Source organism: Ascaphus truei, chromosome 1 (assembly GCF_040206685.1).
Source record: "Ascaphus truei isolate aAscTru1 chromosome 1, aAscTru1.hap1, whole genome shotgun sequence".
NCBI lineage: Eukaryota > Metazoa > Chordata > Amphibia > Anura > Ascaphidae > Ascaphus > Ascaphus truei.
In genome coordinates this window covers 53,660,916-53,681,109 of record NC_134483.1, presented here as the reverse complement: position 1 = coordinate 53,681,109, position 20,194 = coordinate 53,660,916, and the positions used below count along the sequence as shown (strand labels likewise).

Genomic DNA, 20,194 nt, shown 5'->3' with positions numbered 1-20,194 from the left:
TTTTTTTCAGTTAATAAAACTTTAACACATTGATCTCCGATGCAACCAATAACTATCTTTGAAATCCGGCCTTGTGTATTTTTTATAGTGCTTTTGATCAAAGCAATGCTCATACTTAATGGGCAAGTACTTTATAAACACCATATTCCATTTTGCTTTCTACTAAAAATAGTTTATAAATAAAAAATTGTTGCCATTGTTATCCAAACAGCAATATATTTGATGTCATTATCCTTATGCACAATTTGACACCCTGCATCCACCATATGTGCTGAGACTTTAGTTAAAACACTCCTCGTGTAACGTTAAAAATAACATTTTATATTTGTCCGAGAAACTTTCATCGTGAAAAAACATATTTTGAGTTTGCAAACCTGTTAGTATGATCTTTGTTCCTACAGAATTGCTTATTATCCTCTTTTTACATAATATGTGGTCCACTTCTGACAGGCCTTCAAGGTGAAGAAATGATGTCCGTTATCATACATGAGGTCCTCAGATCAAGGGTGAAAACTCTGAGACGTGTGCAGAGGAACATCGGGCCGGTGGAAATGCACATCTGGGAGACTGCTCTGGAGGAGACATTGGATGAGGACTTGCACTGCTATGACAGGTTCTCTCTGGGGACCAGCCTGAGCAGAAGCACCCTCACTGATATTGGGAGGCCCCATGTTTATAGCGATGCAGACACACTGTCAGAGGCGTTGCTAAATGAAGATGCAGATCAGAGGTACTTCCACTCTTATTATGTATTGGTATGGCATATTTGACAAAAAGAGGGCGCTTTGTCCATTCAGATTATTCTCTGGTCACCTGCAACATCCAATTTAGTAGGGTGAGCCAGGACCTAAAACTAATATAAGGTAGTCAAGGTTGGAGTATATTTCTTCCTAACGACAGATGGATGATAGGTGGAATCAAAAACAATAATGATGCAGTTTCAATACTTTAATAATATCTTACACAGGATAACCAATATGTTGGACTGTAACCAGAAGTGTTTCCCCTTCCTAATCGAGGTCACCTGAACAAATCAATTCCCAGAAGTATTTACAGTGAAAGGAAACCAGAAATCTGAGCGATGAATGGCCTGAGTATCCAGGTTATGTCGCCGGGCCTGTGGGCTTTAACGCTGGCAGTGTTTGCTCAGTATGCAAGGGAATTATACAACAACAAGTACCTGGCATTTCAGACTTCAGTTTGCAATAATTAGATGGCCTCCCCCGCCCATCAACCCAAAGTGAGACAGGACGTTGCAATGGGTGTTACCGTGACTGAAAGGGAGCCATGTTTGGGGAGCAGTGGCTTGGCCTACAAGATGCTGTGATAACAGCGCTTAACCCTTAGCAATACAACTCAGAGTAGCCCAATAAGGTGACATGCGGCAGGTGAAAGAAGTGCGGAAAGTGGCTTTTGTAAGATGTACTTTATTTTTCAAAGTGCATTGTCCGTTAACCAGTGACTTTTACTAAAAGGGCCCGTTGGCCTGACTACTAATGGGAGCTGTTCTGGAAATTCAAGAGTAGATTCCTGCACAACCTCAGCTGTTTGTTGGGCTACTGTCAATGCTATTGCTTTCACTGGGTTCCCTTATATAGTACGTTGCTAATAGAGGTCACAAAAGTAACACTACTACATTAAACCTTTCATTTAGTAAATGCTTGCGTTTGGTAAGTACTGTACCACATGGACATGCAAACAAGATCGGGATTCATAGCATGCACCCAAAGCCAATTCGGAGCAATAGTTTTACAAATGTAGCTTATTCTAACAAAAAACACGGTACAGATGTACCAGACATTATTACCCCTGTTGACGCAGTTGAATAACACGCGCGTTCTCTCCTTAACCATTGTATTCAGTAGCACTCATGTTAAATAACGTACAAAGGTTTACGCAATACATTGCTTTATCTCTGTATGTCAAATGTTCTAGCTTCTGAAAGCAAATCCAGATGCGTTGCAATACATTATACGTCAGGACATCCACAATCGCATGGGGATTGTCCGTGGATTTATAATTCTGTTAGTGTCTGTAGTATGTATGTATGTATGTATGTATGTATGTCTTTATTTATATAGCACCATTAATGTACATAGTGCTTCACAGTAGTAATACACGTGACAGTCATGTAAATAACAAATAACTACAAATAACACATCCTGGGAAAAGTGCTTCAGACATAAAAGTAACATTGTGGAAGAGGAGTCCCTGCTCCAAAGAGCTTACAGAGACAGTAGGAGGGCATTCTGGTAAGTGGTCTGCAAGGGGCCAAGCTTTATGTATCATGTATATAGTATTAGCCACAGTGCTATTCGTATGCTTCTTTAAGCCATTGTGTCTTAAGGTGGGTCTTAAAGGTGGATAGAGAGGGTGCTAGTCGGGTACTGAGGGGAAGGGCATTCCAGAGGTGTGGGGCAGTCAGTGAGAAAGGTTTAAGATGGGAGAGGGCTTTAGATACAAAGCGGGTAGAGAGAAGACATCCTTGAGCAGAACGCAAGTGTCGGGATGGTGCATAGCATAGATGTAGTTTTACAATAGGTTTGTAAGCTTCTGCATATTCTAAATATAGTATTATAGATACATTGCCTGGGAGAGCATTATCTTTTCATATTTGTTTACAGGTGTGTAACGGGCAATATTAGTTTTCCAGGTTACTTTAAGTGAGCTTTTCAACGCTCTTTATTGGTCGGTATTCCATAAATGATAACTTTGGAATTCCCATCAACGTTTTCCTTAAATGAGAGTACATACCTGGGGATTATATTTTTTATTGTTTGGAGATTATTTTAAATCGGGAAGTGTAACTGCCTGGGCTTTGATCACCTTTTCTTTAAAACGTAGGAAATCTTTCTGAACTGCCAAAGGGACATTCTGCTGGAACCATTTGGGACAGTAGCCTCCTTGGACCTTTAAAATAACCCGTCTGGAACGTATATGCACATTAATAGCATTGCAGTTCTTTTATGTATATCTTTATTTATATAGCGCCATCCAGGTACATAGCGCTTCACATCAGTAATACACGTAATATAGTAATACACATCAGTAATACATAATAATATAACACCTAATGGGAATAAGCATAAAAGTAACATTAGGAGAAGAGCTTACAATCTAAGTGGTAAGTAGGGATAACTTACAGAGACAGTAGGACAGTGTTCTCGCCAGCCCTTCTGCAAGGGATCATGGTAAATGCATATGAGATGTATAGTATCAGCCAGCGGGGCTACCCATATGCTTCACTAAAGAGGTGTGTTTTAAGAAAGGCCCTAAAGGTGGAGAGAGAGGGTGCCAGTGGAATATTGAGGGGGAGGACATTCCAGAGGTGTGGGGCAGTGAGTGAGAGAGGTGTTAGACAGGGGAGGGCTTTAGATACGAAAGGGGTAGACAGAAGACATCCTTGAGTCGGGTTGGTGTATAGTGAGAAATTAGGGCTGAGATGTAAGGAGGGGCAGAAGAGTGTATTGCCTTAAAAGACAGGAGGAGAACTTTGTAAGTAATACAGGATTTTTTATTGTGAACAATACGCTTATTTTGTATCTTAAATTGTAGAACGGAGTGCCACATTGCAGGAAACAAATGTGTGAAGAATACGAGGGATAACAAACCAGCGAGGGAAAAAGTAAGACCGAAAGCCAAAGCGTCCAAAGGAGATGGACTTGTCCTACCTAAAGTGGGCACCTGGGAATTTGAGAGTGATGATGAAGAATACACCAAGTTCCTAGATCTGTTTTTGAGTTACCTGCTAGAAAGAGATCTGCTCCATTACAGCGACCCAGGCATTCCTTTCCTCACCGCGTTCTCCCAGCACCTTCGAGAACATGAGCTGAACTCTCTTGTATTTGATGTTCATACAACACTGAAGCGCAAGCTGGGGAGGACCAGGACTCAGAGTGTATTCCAAGCTGGTTGCTGCTATACTGTTAATGTTGAACCTCGCGATGAGTCTGGGAAGTCGGAGAGCACATTAGTTCAAACTCTAGGCACACCTGATCCGCTCTCGAATTCAGCCTTGGTGGTGGTAGTAGAAAAGCCAGAAGCTTCATCTGCTAAATACTTTCATAAGCTAAAAACCAGAAACGCGGCCAAAAGCGGACTGTTTGGTTTAAAAGAGCAAAGAACGCAGAAATCTAACGAGGGCTGTCAAAAATTGCCACCTCGAACGTGCGGCTTGTCTACGCACGATCAATACAGCCACAAACTAATTCAGAACAGGAATGTTATGCCCAGCGAAGAGCTTGGAGGGGAACTGCAGGCAAAGTTTAGCCGTGAAGCCAAGTTGGTGGAGTGGATGGTTAGATGGGCAGACAGGAGGCTGTACTGGAGTGCAGGCAAAGCAGAATTATGTCAAGCACACAGCACTGCAATACGTGTTAAAACATCCTCTGCTGCCCTTCTTACATCACTCTGGCTTTTAGAAAAGCCCTACTTGGGAAGTTCACTGGATGAAAACCTAAGGTTCAAGGTAACGGGAAAAGTTCTGCTGTAATTTGTAGAATGAATTTAGAACATGTAGTTGCATTTTCTACCACACTGAAAACCTTTAGTGTTTATTTTGTGTGTATCCACTACGTATCTGACATTTGTATTTGAACACTTTTACCACAAATATATTTTCCCATGTGTTGAGTTCTAAAATATTTTACCAGGTGAAAAATATATTGAGTTGGCTCTCATTTTTAAGTATGCCCGGGGTACAGAACATAAATCCCTTGGTTTACTGAATCCGTAGAATATCAAGTTGGATAAGCATTGTCCCATTTCTGCGCTTGGATTAGTGATGTCATCATTTGTGAGGACAAGACCCGTCTGTAAAATAACAGAAGGAATAAAGCTTATGATTAAGCAGAAATAGATTCAAGCTTCCTGAGTTGTATACAGTTTGCATATTGTATATTGTTTATGATATGCATGTTATTCAGATGCTATCATATATAGACGAGCCAACGAGTATTCTAAAGCTTGCCTTAAACTAGCTAGGTACATGCTAGGTACATGCTGGGTACATGCTGGGTACATTTCAGTGACATTTCTGCAGAAGCTAATGGCCAATCGGATTAACACAGCAGGGGTTCCTGGCAGTCCCATTCAGTTTGAATGGGACTGCCAGGGACCCCCGCTGTTAATCCGATGGGCCATTAGTCTGTCTGCAGCAATGTGTGAAATGTTGCAGCATGTACCTGGGTCTTTTTGGAGATTGCCCCAGGTTTGTTTTAGAATAATCGTCGGCACTACAGTATGTATCATTTTATAGCACCAGTGACTTTCGTGTCCTTCAGTACTTTTTATTCATGATGACAAGCTGTCGATAACTGGTTTATTTCCAGGTCCCACCGAGGGAATATATAGTAGCCCCGATGTTCCAGCCAGTGGCCGGAGCAAAGTTACAGAGTGAGACCAGTGTGGATAGTGATAATCCAGAGTCAGATGGAGATTCCGTTTCTGTTCTGGAAGAACATGCTCACGAACAACTAGAAGAAAGTGTTTCTGAGTGAGTATCAAAATCGTCACTGCCATTTCATTCTTGGTGATCTCCTTTGGGGACCACTGGCCACACCAGCGTTTACAAATAACCAACACATTTGTACATAAATGAAAGCAAATACCTATTATATGAATAGATAGTGGTTGGTAATTCAAATCAATTGTCTCCCTTTCCTGCGAAGATGTTTGAGAACCACTGATGTGCAGTATTTTTTTTTGTAGAACTGCAATTTTCCATTTAATACCATCAACTTTGTTTGTTCTCCACTGCAGCGGTTATTAGTACGTTGTATTCACATTCTGTTTTCCTGCCTTTTCATGAATCTTTGGTTTTAGTGTTAAAGAAGAGTAAAGAATGACGATCGTTACACTGAACCTGTTCTAAAAGGCACTTTGCTTTACATAGTTACATAGTTGCATAGTAGATGAGGTTGAAAAAAGACATATGTCCTTCAAGTTCAACCTATGCTAAATTTAGACGACAGATACATTATCCCAGGGGAACGCACACTTTTGCTGCTGCGCCCCCCTGCCTTGCCTCCTCTGGTGCTCGCGCCCCCTCCTTACCTTGATGCGGCATCAAATGGGAGAGGGGAAACACACAAATGGCCTTTGATGAACTGATACTTTATGCATAATTGATCATTAGCATAGCAGAATATACATGATGGTTTAAAGGGCAAAAACATCGTTTCCAAATCTGGTTTTGTCAATTCAAAACATATAAGGGGTAAAAAGGCAACGACTGAGCCACCTGTGCTGAAGCAGGGATATCCTTAAAACCTGATCTGTTGGTGGCTAGGGTTGCCAGGTGGCTTCTCCGAAAATACTGGACACAATGGTGAAATGGTGTGTGAGACACACACACACACCTTTCTGCTTCATGCTGTTTCCTCCTCTCCTTGGCACTACCCTGAGGCTCCTGAGTCCTGATACCTCCTCCTGATTAGCTGCATTACCCAGCAGCATTCAATCATGATGGAGGAAGCTACCCAACCCCCTAGCAGAAGCCCTGCTCGGGGAAATCCCGCGGCCCCCCAAGCCGGTCAGGTCACTATGTCCTGTGAGGTAATACAGAACACACACATGTCCAGTATCACCTCTCATTTTTTACTGGACAGAATGTCCAAATACAGGGCAGTCCAGTTCAATACAGGACACCTGGCAAGTTGGCCACTCCTGACTTACTGCTATGATCTGAGCACGTGAGTACTGCATCCATCATACTGTTCCACAGAGAAATAAATACACTGTTTTAAACACCTCTACTTGGCAAGATGTGAAAAGGGATAATACTCTATGTGCTTTGCTGAGTTGAAGTATGATTTTAGATTTGCTTTTTTAGTCTCTGTGTATAATTTCTGGACCAAAATGTTCCCAGCTGGGCAAGGAGATGTAATATCTCATTACAGTTCTGAAATTAATTTTAAACACACATATCCCAACATGACTTAATGTTGTAAGACATAGAAAATGAAATAAGCAATTATGAAGCCAATGGTTTGTTCCCTCCTTTCATCTATGTCAGGATGTTTGTTTAGCGTTTCACTTCTTTTATGTGTGTACATTTTTAGATATGTGCAAGTATCCGGTGTGCTGCGGTTCTTTTACTTGCGGTTTCCTTCCACCCGGCCATGCTTCAGACAAGATATAGGGCCATATTTGTTAGGCAGTCTTCTGCGATGAGACCCCTTCCAACACTGAACCACAGCAGTAAAGTGTCCTATGGCAGAAGACTGCTTTATAAACATGGCCTTAAACGGCTCAAAATATGTGTGTTTTCTTTATAATATAAGATGCGCTTATTAGAATATTTTTGCTTACCATTAATTTTGTAGGCTAACATTTTATAACTGCTGAATGCAAAAGTATCCCAGGTACTGTGGCAGTAGTTCCTGACATGTGGTGCAATAAAACGTTATTTCAATTGGCAGAGAATCTTCTAATCTGAGCGAAGTAAACAAGGAGAGCAGTCCGGAGAGGCGCCTTCCCTCCCCCAGTGAGGATAAATCTGTAGGTTATGGTGCTCCCGCAGAAGAAATTAAAGACCCAGTAATGGAGCCAATTCTTATTCCATCAGACACAGAAGGTTGGTGCTTGTCTGAGCATATTTATTCTCTGGCGGTAGTATTTATATATAATGGGGCGAGTCACTGTGACCACATCCCAAGGGCTTTTCGTTAGTTCCACTATCTCGTCTTGATTGAGGGGTCTTGCAATGCTCTGCAGGCCTTCCCAGCAGTATCTGCAATCAAGTTAGGCTACGGCCCCGGGCCTCCCTGCTGCACGGGCGCCTGGCGGCTCGTGCAGAGACTACAGCCGCGATCGGCGGTCTGTAGGGGAGAGCGCGGGGGCGGGGCCATGATGGGTATGCCCTGCCATTGGCTGCGTTCGGCCACGTGACCGTGTCGTGGCACGGGAAGACAAAATTCTTATCTTCCCTGTCAGCGTACGTGTCACAGCGCTTTGCGCGCCCACACACACACGGCCACTGGGGCCTGCCCTATAGAGGGCTGTTCTGTGGTGTGTGGCGCGCACAGCGCTGTGACCACCAGGGACTCAGCCCTATTGGTGGGCAGGCATCTCTCAAAAGAGTCATTTGCCAGTGTTTCCTAGCAGACTAGAATTATTTAACTGGACCAATATGGAACGTAACACATCATAAGTGACCGTGTAAAAATGAAGTAACAACATCGAGATCAATTTCCTACAAAATAATAGTATGTTTTTAATATTAATTTATTTCTGTATCATATATACCAAAAATAATACAATACAAAGTAAGATACATTTCTATGGAAAAAAGTATTATTTGAGGTGTGTATAATGACTCACATTCTCGCGCTTGGAACACATGCACATCTAGTATAATAGACCTTGTTGCCCTAGTTGTAATGCTTTATACCCCAGCCTAACCGGGAAGCTTTGTGTGCAATCTAACAATAAGAGCACTGCGCAGAGCTTACATTCGTGTCTCCAGCTAGAGCAAATGTGCTCTCTGTGCACTAAAACATTTCTGATGCATTTAAAACACCTTCAGAATACCACCTGGCAAGATCAACAAATACTTTAATACATTTTTATTTGTTAGAGCAGGGCTGCACAACACGCTCCCGCCTCCACTCATTGTGCGGCCCGCGGTGGCTTTCCCCGTCCTCCTCCCTCCTGAGCCCGCTTGCCCTCTCCTCTCCCGCGAGCCGCTCTCCCCTCCCCCCCCCCGCAAGCCAGCGTGCCCGCTCCTCTCCCGCGAGCCGCTTCTCCCCCCCCTCCAGGCCGCGAGCCGCTTCTCCCCCCCTCCTGGCCGCGAGCCGCTTCTCCCCCACCTCCTGGCCACGAGCCGCTTCTCCCCCACCTCCTGGCCGCGAGCCGCTTCTCTCCCCCCCCTCCTGGCCGCTCACCGCTCACCCCTCCACCTCCTCGAACCTGCTCTCAGAGTCAGGACTGCACGAGTGTGCGAGTCCTGCCTGCTCTGCCACTGTGAGGTGCCGTTGGGGGGGGGAGGTGAGGTGCCGTTGGGGGGGAGGTGAGGCGCAGGGATTTGAGGCGCAGGGATTTGAGGTGCAGGGATGTGAGGTGCAGGAGGGTGAGGTGCAGGGATGTGAGGTGCAGGGGAGTGAGGTGCAGGAAGGTGAGGTGCAGGAGGGTGAGGTGCAGGAGGGTGAGGTGCAGGAGGGTGAGGTGTAGGGATGTGAGGTGCAGGGATGTGAGGTGCAGGAGGGTGAGGTGCAGGCGTGTGAGGTGCAGGGGTGTGAGGTGCAGGGGTGTGAGGTGCAGGAGGGTGAGGTGCAGGGAAGTGAGGTGCAGGGGAGTGAGGTGCAGGGGAGTGAGGTGCAGGGGTGTGAGGTGCAGGGATGTGAGGTGCAGGGGGGTGAGGTGAGGTGCAGGGGGGTCATTGGAGGTGCAGGGGGGGTCATTGGAGGTGCAGGGGGGGTCATTGGAGGTGCAGGGGGGTCATTGGAGGTGCAGGGGGGGTCATTGGAGGTGCAGGGGGGGTCATTGGAGGTGCAGGGGGGGTCATTGGAGGTGCAGGGGGGGTCATTGGAGGTGCAGGGGGGGGTCACTGGAGGTGCAAGGGGGGTCATTGGAGGTGCAGGGGGGGTCATTGGAGGTGTAGGGGGAGATGTGTGTGGTGTGCAGGGGGGTATTGTGTGTTTGATGTGGAGGGGGAGTATTATGTGTGTGGCTGAGGGGGAGAGATGGGGATATGAGAGATAGATGGGGAGTATCGCAAAGGTTGATAGTGAGGGGTTCTGGGGGAGATATGAGGATGATGATGATGATGAGAGGTGTTGGAGGAGAGATGATGATGATGATGAGAGCTGTTGGAGGAGAGATGATGATGATGATTTTACCCGTGCGGCCCAATTTTTTTTTCTTGGAGCAGTTCGGCCCTTCTCGCTTTACGAGTTGTGCAGGCCTGTGTTAGCGTATGGCATACAGACTCCCATTTATATGAAGGGCCTGATCAGATTTAATCGTACTTCATCAAATACACCAGCTTCTCGCCCACGTTTCTCTCCTCTCCAGCTACTCTCCCACATGCTCCCTCCTCACCAGCTTCTCCCTCACATGCTCCCTCCTCACCAGCTTCTCCCTCACATGATCCCCTTCTCACCAGCTTCTCCCCCACATGCTCCCCTCCACACCAGCTGCTCCCCCACATGCTCTCCTCCTCACTAGCTGCTCCCCCACATGCCCCCCTCCTCACCAGCTTCTCCCTCACATGCTCCCCTCCTCACCAGCTTCTCCCTCACATGATCCCCTTCTCACCAGCTTCTCCCCCACATGCTCTCCTTCTCACCAGCTTCTCCCCCACATGCTCCCCTCCTCACCAGCTTCTCCCCCACATGCTCTCCTCGCCAGCTTCTCCCCCACATGCTCCCCTCCTTACCGGCTTCTCCCTCACATGCTCCACTCCTCACCAGCTTCTCCCCCTCATGCTCTCCTCCTCACCAGCTTCTCCCCCACATGCTCCCCTCCTCACCAGCTTCCCTGCCTAGCGCACCGGCCGCCCCCCTCCTCTCACTCATGCCGCCCATCATCTCCCATCCCTCACACCCTCTCCCCTGCACCTCCTATCACCTAACCTCAATTTCTGGCACGGGGGCAAATTTTGGGGGCCGGAACACCACTTTTGCCTCCCCCCTGCCGCTCCGTGCTGACTTCCGGTCACAGCGGCTGTATTCTTCGGCCTGTATGAAAGCGGTCAGCGGGCCGTATGTTGCACACCGCTGGTCTCTAGTCTTTCCATAGCTGCAGTCAGGAAAAACAACATTGATGTGTGTCTGCAGGACAGAGCAGAGATATTCAATGAAATATGAAAGATCTTTCAAAAAATGAGCAGATATAAAGAAAACATCCCTATGTATTGATAGATTGCTAAGCAAAACCATTAATACTAACTTTAAGCCACTTTTAATTGGCGTGACGTCTCCCTGGTGGGTAGAGATCAGCCGCTTATTAATGGGACGTGAGCAGCGAGGAAATGTGTTATTAATAGATGGATTAAGACCTCACCACTTTCCATCACACAATCATTGACCACAAAATACTTAGACTATTTCCATGGATAGAGGAGAAAGGTTGTCTAGATAAGGATGCCACGCTGTCTGACACTGCTCACACGTGGGAGAAGTATATGGACTTTCTTTCTGGGAGGGAGATCTCCCTACCAAAGATGATCCACTTTTTCCCCTCGCTGACAATACATCATGCCTTAAAATAGCGGTAGAAAAAAACAAAACAAAAAGAACTTGCACTCACCGTTGGCGTATTGCTTATGCACTGGTGCTCAGATCCACTTCCTCCACCAATCGGCATTCAAACAACACAGCAACAGCAATGGTTTGGATCGGCACTCGTATATATCCCCCAGCCTGAGGAAGGGGCGGGGGCCCTGAGGCGTTGCCATTTTTATGCTAGAGAGCAGTAGATAAGTAAAACGGGCAGTAGGCTTAAAATATTTTGGCCAAATTAGTGCACTAAATGACCCATATTTATGAAGAAAGAGTACAGATAAAATACATAGTAATGTGCTAAATAATTTGTCTGTGTTGGATGTAGCATGGGGGGCTCTTGTCTTTGTTGTATACATTAGGTCGCAAACCCATCAGCACACACACACATTGTGTACAGTGTAGTGGGTTTGGGTTTTCAGCTTGCTAAAACTGTGTATGGCTAGAGTTTAGATTAGACTAGCTGAGAGACCCGGCGTTGCCCGGGATGTAAATGCGTAATAGCGGAGGGGGGGGGGGAAGGGGAGCGGAGGGGGGGGGAAAGGGGAGCGGAGGGGGGGGGGGGAAAGGGGAGCGGAGGGGGGGGAAAGGGGAGCGGAGGGGGGGGGAAAGGGGAGCGAAGGGGGGGGGGAAAGGGGAGCGGAGGGGGGGGAAAGGGGGAGCGGAGGGGGGGGAAAGGGGGAGCGGAGGGGGGGGAAAGGGGGAGCGGAGGGGGGAAAGGGGAGCATGGGGGGGGGAAAGGGGAGCGTGGGGGGGAAGGGGAGCGTGGGGGGGGGAAAGGGGAGGGGGGGGAAAGGGGGGGAAAGGGGAGTGGGGCGGGAAAGGGGAGTGGGGGGGGGGGAAAGGGGAGTGGGGGGGAAAAGGGGAGTGGGGGGGAAAAGGGGAGTGGGGGGGGAAAAGGGAGTGGGGGGGAAAGGGGAAGTGGGGGGGGGGGGAAAGGGGAGGGGGGAAAGGTGGGGGGGGGGAAAGGAGGGGAGTGGGGGGGGGGAAGGAGGGGAGTGGGGGTGGGAAAGGGGGGAAAGGGGAGTGGGGGGGGGGGAAAGGAGGGGAGTGGGGGTGGGAAAGGGGAGAGGGGGTGGAGAGCAGGGGGCATATGTATTGTCATAATTTATGTATGTGCATGCCCTCTCCCCCCCCGTCCGGGCGTCCGTTCCCCCGCTGTCTCGGCGGCTGGCTGGCCGCTCCCCCTTCTTGGTTCCCCGATGGCTCGGGGCTCGCTCTTCGCTTCCCCGTGACTCGGGGCTCGCTCCCCCGTTCCCCGTGATGCGCTCCCCCCCCCCTGCGATCGCTTGGTACCCCGATGTGTCGGACTGAGGCGCGTGCAGGCGGCGGCGGCAGGAAGCGCGTGCATGTGTGGGCCTGTGGCGCGAGGCTGAAATAGGTGAGTTACTGGGGCCATCAGTTGAGGCGGGACGCGCAGTGGTGTGACTTACCTGGGCGGGCGGACGGTGTGTGTGTGTGTGTGTGTTGTGTGTCCTTTGGCCCGTCACTCCGCCTCAGGCCAATGAGAGGTGTGCGGGAGCGGGGGCGGGCGTGCCAAGGGACCAATGAGATTTCCCCTAGGGACAGAGGCCATGCAGACAGGCATACAGTGCTTTCACAAATATAGTATAAGATTAGGTCTAACCCCGCTTTTTGATTTCTGTAACAATTCTCCAAAACGGATTCTGCAATAAAAATGAGTTGAGTCCAGCTACACTGATACTGTACGTTTGTCTTTCAATTTTTACTTTTCAATATATATGAGTGCCGATCCATTGTTGTCCCTTAAAATAGCTGTAGTTCATTTTTTTTTGGAGGGACATAAATAGACGAAGTTTGGATTACCCCGTAGCCCGAGTGCCTTTCTTATCTGTGTCACTTTATTGCATTTGTTAAGTTCATACTGTATTTTATGTGTTTGAGTTTTTGGCAAAGTTACTTCTGAACATTTCTCAGTTTTCCGAAGTGAGCGTTTTGAGCGATTTCTTCCTTTATCTTCACTTTAGGCCAAATGCAGGTGTATAGCTCCTTGAATTTTCTATATACTCTTGCAGCAAATGGTGCCACTCACGAAGACGGCTCATAAAATGCCCAGGTGCTCAGCAAGGAAGACTGACATAGCTAGTGGGATTAGTCGGCAATATTTCAACAATTTGGTCCTTGATCAACAACAACAGTTGTATCGATAAATGTTCCTACTGCGGACCAAAATATTGCAATATTGCTTAATCTCTCACATTGTGAGATACCGAGGAGTTCCTGCACTTCCTTTTCCTTCTCACTTAGTACAGTAGTTTCTCTATTGTTTCAGCTCTCGTTCTATCTTTGTGTATTTGATTTTTCCTAATACAGTGCTGGCGGCACAATGTCACATGTTCTTATCTTGATCAAACAGCAATATTCCTCCATTTTGTATGCTCAAATTGTACATGACATTGATATTCAAAGTGATGTATTTATTTATAAAATATTTTACCAGGAAGTAATACAGTGAGAGTTGCCTCTCCTTTTCAAGTATGTCCTGGGCACCGAGTTATAACAATACATGGTCACATTAAATGAACAGAGGTTATACAGTGAATTCACCGACATTTCATGGACGAAGAGTTGGAAAATTGGGTACAGGGGGTAAAAGGGCTGATGACTTTCAGATTGAAATAGAGCAGCTTTAACATCACCAAACATAAGCAAATGGCTCACACACTTTGGTTGTGTCAAAGGTTGTCCGTCTTTGGAGCGACGCAAATGTTGACTGAAGGGGTTCAGATTGAATGCAGCTGTGGCTTCAAAGTCCTTTTGTCCTCATGGGTCATTAACATTTCAGTGGGTGGGGTTGACATTACACATAGTACAGTACTATGTTGATGAAAGACCAACAAAAATTTTTTGTTACCCTACTGCAAAATGATTAAAGAAAGCAACTACACAATCCACTTAAGAACATTATATCATAGTAAATATGATGTCTCCTATTTATTAGTGTAAGATGGAGAACAGTAGATATGCCGGGTGTTTTATTTATACCGCTTTAGAATAATAATGTACATTTGTATATTTTTTTCCCACAGATGAACAAGATGAGCAACTTGACACCCAAAGAAGCCTGAATATTTCTATCAGCATACGACCCAAGCAGCAGCAGCAGCAGCAGGAAGAGGCAAGACATGTTTTACAACTTTTTTCTACAAATAATATCAGTTTAAAATAACTGTAATAAGACCGCATCTGGATGTAGAAAGTGATTTTTTTTTTTTTTGGCAATGTCCTCCATTTTAATACAAAAAGAATGTGAAGATGTTTTTAAGTATGTAATCTCTCTCTCTCTCTCATTTCAAATGGAAATATTACTGAGTGCTCATTTGCATGTCTTAGACAGGTCTGCAACCCCGCTTTTCACCATTATCACCCAGCACACAGTGCTTCCACTGCAGCAAGGGATTCTAGGAAATGACATGCAAATAAATAAATCATGACACAGTGTAATATGTCATGTGTTGTTGTTCATCTGAGGTTGTATTTACCTAATTTTAAGACCTGCTAAGGAACAGATGATTGTTATTATGTCCTGATATGTAAAACCATAGAATTCAAAGAGGGTGTACTTTCTTTTTCACACAACTGTGTGTGTATGTATGTGTGTGTATATATGTGTATATATATGTATATGTATGTATATATACCATGTTAGCCGATCTTAATAATCAAAAATGAATAGATGATACCGTTCTGTGGCTAACGATATTCATTTTTGATTTTATATATATATATATATATATATATGTATATATAGTATATATAGTGAACTAAGAACAGCGTCATGTACTGTATACTAGTTTAAATGTAGCTGATTGTATTTACAGAAATCTTAAAACCCTGTCCTGTTGGAGGCCTTTGGGGGCCGAGTGTTTGATTTCAGAGCACTTTGTTTTAGGTTATGACATTTTAGCTGGAAACAGCACAGAATAAATGACTTGCGTTGTGTTGTCAGTACATCTTCAAGCATTCATTTCTTCTTGTAGTTATTGTTTCATGTATACATACTGTACGCCTTATCTGGCTCCCAGCCATACATCACAGTCAATCCGTAAAGCTTTGTGACGTCCCGCAGCCATGTGAGGTGCATAGTGTTTGAAGAACATCCGGTTCCTGTGTGCAATCCTAGCACAACCCCCATGAAGACATTTGGAGTAGCGTTTTTGCCTGTCCTCCAGCCTGTCCGCACACCTGTGTACAGTGTAATTGTGGCCCGGTTGGGGCAGAGGACCACTGTGGAGTTGTGACCGAGCTCCTTTCCCTCCTGCTTACTTCACTTACAGTGTCCTGCAGTGGGAAGGAGACCCTATCATCGGTCACAGCGCCGGCTTCCAATGTGTTCACACTGTGACAAACGCCAATCTTTTGTAGCGCTGACGTCTGTCTGGGTTCTTCCCGACACAGTCTTCTAGGGTTATTTATACAAAAAAACAGGATCATGCAAAGTATTATGCTGCTTAAATCAGGCTTCTGCCTGCTTTATTTTCATCCAACTAAGGTACTGCAGCTTTAACAAGTGTAGTTTAGAGGTACTCAGATACTTTCATTCAGCAGTTCACTCATTTCAGTGTTACAGTATTTCCCACACTGTTATTTTTAAGAAATAAAACCAAAATCATATAAACAAAATCCTATCCCTTTCAGGGATCTAACTACACATCAGACTCAGTCTCTCTAACAGCTGCTGGCCAACTAACCTGGCTCCCCAGCTTAAAACAATGCTCTCTCATTTAGGGTCACTAGATACAGCACAGTCTTTTAGCAACAGCAATAACCATTTGTTTTGTCTTATCTGTTCGTGGTGGGAACTCGGTCCCAAGTGTCCAGGCAAATCCTCTGGTACTGTGATTCTTGGAGGGGCCGTCCACCCCGAACTGGATTCCGGGGAGCAGCGATACCCCCAGCCTCCAGGCTCTAAGGAGAGAGAGTGAAATGCAAAACCTCTCTGCTCTAAATACCTGTGCATGTGATTAGAAGAGCAGGTGAAGGAGAACTAGAGCCATTGTAATCTGTGGTCTGGATTTTCCATCCAGCTGGCTGAGTTAATGGGAAGCTGTGGAACAGATCATTTTTAACTATTCCTGCACTTTCTGACCTAAAATGGGGCAGAAAGCTGCCTAACATCTTTGGACTATGTCACATATCCCCCTCCCCAGCTCACACCTACTGGGGTGAGCGGCCATGGACCTCACTGGGGTGAGCGTCCTACCTGAAATACTTGAGCTAACTCCTCAGTACAACATTAAGTATTCACATGACACGAATATGAACTTTTTCCACGGCAATTATGGACAATAGGTTTCGTCATAAGAGACTATACTTGGCAAACATATTTTGTTGCTCTCTATTAGGGAACTATTTTGAAAAATAAGTGTCTAGCACACATTCTTACAACCCAGGATATGCTAAATATATTCACAAAACCAAACAATTTCTATTACCTCCCTGGGTTTTTCTACTCTAGAATATGAACCTCATTATATATTTACCAACCGAAAAGGGCATTTTTTCTATATTGTAAGCTACCACTATTTTTTTTCTTATACTACAGCCTTGTAATCTTAAGGGCCATCAACCCTGTATATTAATTTGTAGTTTTACCTACATTTTCAATGAAGAGAAGAAAAAAAAATACAACATTGCAATATTTACAAAAATGCATTCTATATACTATGCATTCTAAAGGCATAGTATAGCATATACTGTAGTAGTGACATAGTCCGCACGTGTAACCCAATTGGTTAGTTCCACTACTTTTTTATTCTTGACTTCCAGTCCATTATATCCTCAGAGTTCATTTTAACGCTTTCTGTCTCTTGCACATGGTCGGACTGTCTCTTTAGCTTCTGACGGAACTCTGGGGCCGGATAGTCTTTGTCTTTATATTGTGGCCCAGAGTGGCGAGATCTGGATAAATTCAAGGCCAGCGTTGACCTTCGTCGCTTTTGCTTTGCAACCTTTGAACCTTTATGGTACTTCTTACTGCCATGTATTTTCTCACAACCATCTTCACTCTTAGAGATTTGGGATTTTCCCTTTGGGGCAATTATATGGTACGTAGAAGATGAAGCGCTAATTACCTGGAGCACCTTCACCTTGATGGGGCTCTCAATAACTCTGGCTGTACCGTGTGGCATTTTATCTTTGCAGCCAGCAGGCATGTAGCCTTGGGCCTCTCTTTCCTGAGGCCTACATTTATTCAGGCGAAAGTACCGCTGGATAACCAGTGACGCCTTTCTCAGGGTTTGATAGCGAATCCTGTTCTGTGTCATCCTAGTCAGAGACTGAATTTTTATAGTTGCTCCTTTCATAATGAGGAACCTGTTTTGTACCATGCGGGCACAGTAGAATGATTGAAGAACACAGGCTGCTTTATTCCGGCGATTAAACTGACGAATTTTCATCCCTCTGTAGGTAGCCTGTACGATGATAGTTGCGGCGCGTTTACGCCGATAATTTTCTCTTTCCCTTCTTCCTTGGATAAGAGCTTTGCAGTGCTTCTGAATTATTCTAATGCTTTTCTCCTTTTTCAAAACGTTAAGTTCCTCCACGAGAGAATTCTGTTTTGTGCATACATGTCGCAATTCTGTTCTCAGAGCGTCCATTTCTTCCTGGTGCTGGCTCTGAGTGTGCATCAATGCATTCTGTAGTGCTTCCTGCACTTCTAATTTTTCCTGAGTCAACTGTTTCTTTACTTTTTCTGCTTGGACAGTCAAATTTGAATTTTCCAATTTCAGCCTCTCATTTTCTTGCTTTACAGTCTCTAACTCACTTAGGGCAATCTCATGGGTTTGCTTCAACATTCCCAGCTCTGTGTTCAGACCGTGGCCCTCCAGGCGTGAGTTTTGCACCTCTGTGCTGAGTGCGTGAACCTCTTGTAGAGCTTTCCCGTATTTCTGTTTTAGGATAGCAATTACAGGCATACCCCGCTTTAAGTACACTAACTTTAAGTGTACGGTGTTGGCCTTTTCCAGACTAGTCGTCACCTCTTCCATCTCACTCCGTAAGAGAGACTCTGTTTTCTTCAAAGCCTCGTGCTCTTGTAAAGCTGGGAGTATACACCTCTGTAACTCTGCGTTCGCTTCTTGCACCTTCTTCCAACATTCTCGCTCCTTCACTAAATCCTGCCACAGGACTTCATAATCATGGCGGGCAGCTTGGAGTGCAGAAACCAAAGCCTCTTTATCCTGGTTCAAGGATTCAGCTTCCCTTTGCTCCTCCTTTTACTTTGCCACTGTTCCCGTGACAATTCTGCCGGTCCCTCCGGTCTGCAGCACATCTCGGTGCCTTTCTGACGCATGTCCTGACAGCGCAGGTTCAAGTGGCTCGGTCACTTCCCCTGTGACTTGAGGAACAGTTTTCTTTTTCTTCTTCTTTCTTTTTGCTTTATTAGCTCCAGAGATATCAGTGGTACTGGGCACACACTCACTGGTATCAGCTTCCACATCTTGCTTGCACTCACAGGGCGTTGGTTGCTTTTGCAGCTGTTTGTCTTTGAACATTTTGGGGCACACATCTTCCATGTGACCTACTTCACGACAGGCCCAGCATACTAAATTCATCTGTAGGTACGGCTCTCTTCCAGGGGCCACATACGAATCGTCGTCGTCATCATCATCATCGTATGGCCTGAAGGGACACTGTTTTTCATGAAATGTACATTACAAAACAAACATTTCACGTCGGCCATTTTAGAAACCCGGCAGGGACAATTTGCTAGCTGCAATTTCACTCACTTCAGCAACTTACATACAGCACTTGCTAGCTGCAAATGCACTCACTTCAGCAAAAGGCATTAGCTTTACAAACAGCACTTGCTAGATGCAATTTTTCTTCAGCAAAACATTTTGGTTTTCTGTTTGGGTTCAGGGTGCTATTGCATCCACACTTCGCACATTCTCTGTGTATGCTAGAAGCACAACTGATATACACAGGGGGACAGACTTCACTCATAGCATCTGTACTTTATCTTCGGCTGGGCGGCCATTTTAAACCCCCGCATTTATTTGCAAACCCACAGACTTTTTAGTGTCGACCCGCATACTCCACCATATGTGACAAACGACCCTCTTTTGTAGCGCTGACGTCTGTCTGGGTTCTTCCCGACACAGTCTTCTAGGGTTATTTATACAAAAAAACAGGATCATGCAAAGTATTATGCTGCTTAACTCAGGCTTCTGCCTGCTTTATTTTCATCCAAGTAAGGTACTGCAGCTTTAACAAGTGTAGATTAGAGGTACTCAGATACTTTCATTCAGCAGTTCACGCATTTCAGTGTTACAGTATTTCCCACACTGTTATTTTTAAGAAATAAAACCAAAATCATATAAACAAAATCCTATCCCTTTCAGGGATCTAACTACACATCAGAATCAATCTCTCTAACAGCTGCTGGCCAACTAACCTGGTTCCCCAGCTTAAAACAATGCTCTCTCATTTAGGGTCACAAATACAGCACAGTCTTTTAGCAACAGCAATAACCATTTGTTTTTTCTTATCTGTTCGTGGTGGGAACTCGGTCCCAAATGTCCAGGCAAATCCTCTCGTACTATGATACTTGGAGGGGCCGTCCACCCCGAACTGGATTCCGGGGAGCAGCGATACCCCCAGCCTCCAGGCTCTAAGGAGAGAGAGTGAAATGCAAAACCTCTCTGCTCTAAATACCTGTGCATGTGATTAGAAGAGCAGGTGAGGGAGAACTAGAGCCATTGTAATCTGTGGTCTGGATTTTCCATCCAGCTGGCTGAGTTAATGGGAAGCTGTGGAACGGATTATTTTTAACTATTCCTGCACTTTCTGACCTAAAATGGGGCAGAAAGCTGCCTAACATCTTTGGACTATGTCACAACATGGATAGGCGGATATTTCATATTTATCCTGTAAGGGCACTTGCGTATTTTGATTCCGCTCTGGCTGTTTGATTTACCTTTTGTTTTGTTGTTTTGTTTTTTTCATTT

General features: G+C 45.5%; 1 protein-coding gene across 8 annotated transcripts in view; it reads left to right on the top strand.

Moving 5' to 3' along the window:
• The window catches only part of CPLANE1 (ciliogenesis and planar polarity effector complex subunit 1), a 150,748-nt gene that overhangs the window by 64,456 nt on the left and 66,098 nt on the right, over window positions 1-20,194 (top strand). For all 8 annotated transcript variants that reach the window (XM_075588385.1, XM_075588388.1, XM_075588395.1 and 5 more), the window contains exons 25-29: window positions 451-730; window positions 3,556-4,468; window positions 5,331-5,494; window positions 7,422-7,576; window positions 14,273-14,361. In XM_075588385.1, coding sequence (XP_075444500.1) covers window positions 451-730; window positions 3,556-4,468; window positions 5,331-5,494; window positions 7,422-7,576; window positions 14,273-14,361 — 1,601 coding nt within the window. The remainder of the gene's footprint in view (window positions 1-450; window positions 731-3,555; window positions 4,469-5,330; window positions 5,495-7,421; window positions 7,577-14,272; window positions 14,362-20,194) is intronic.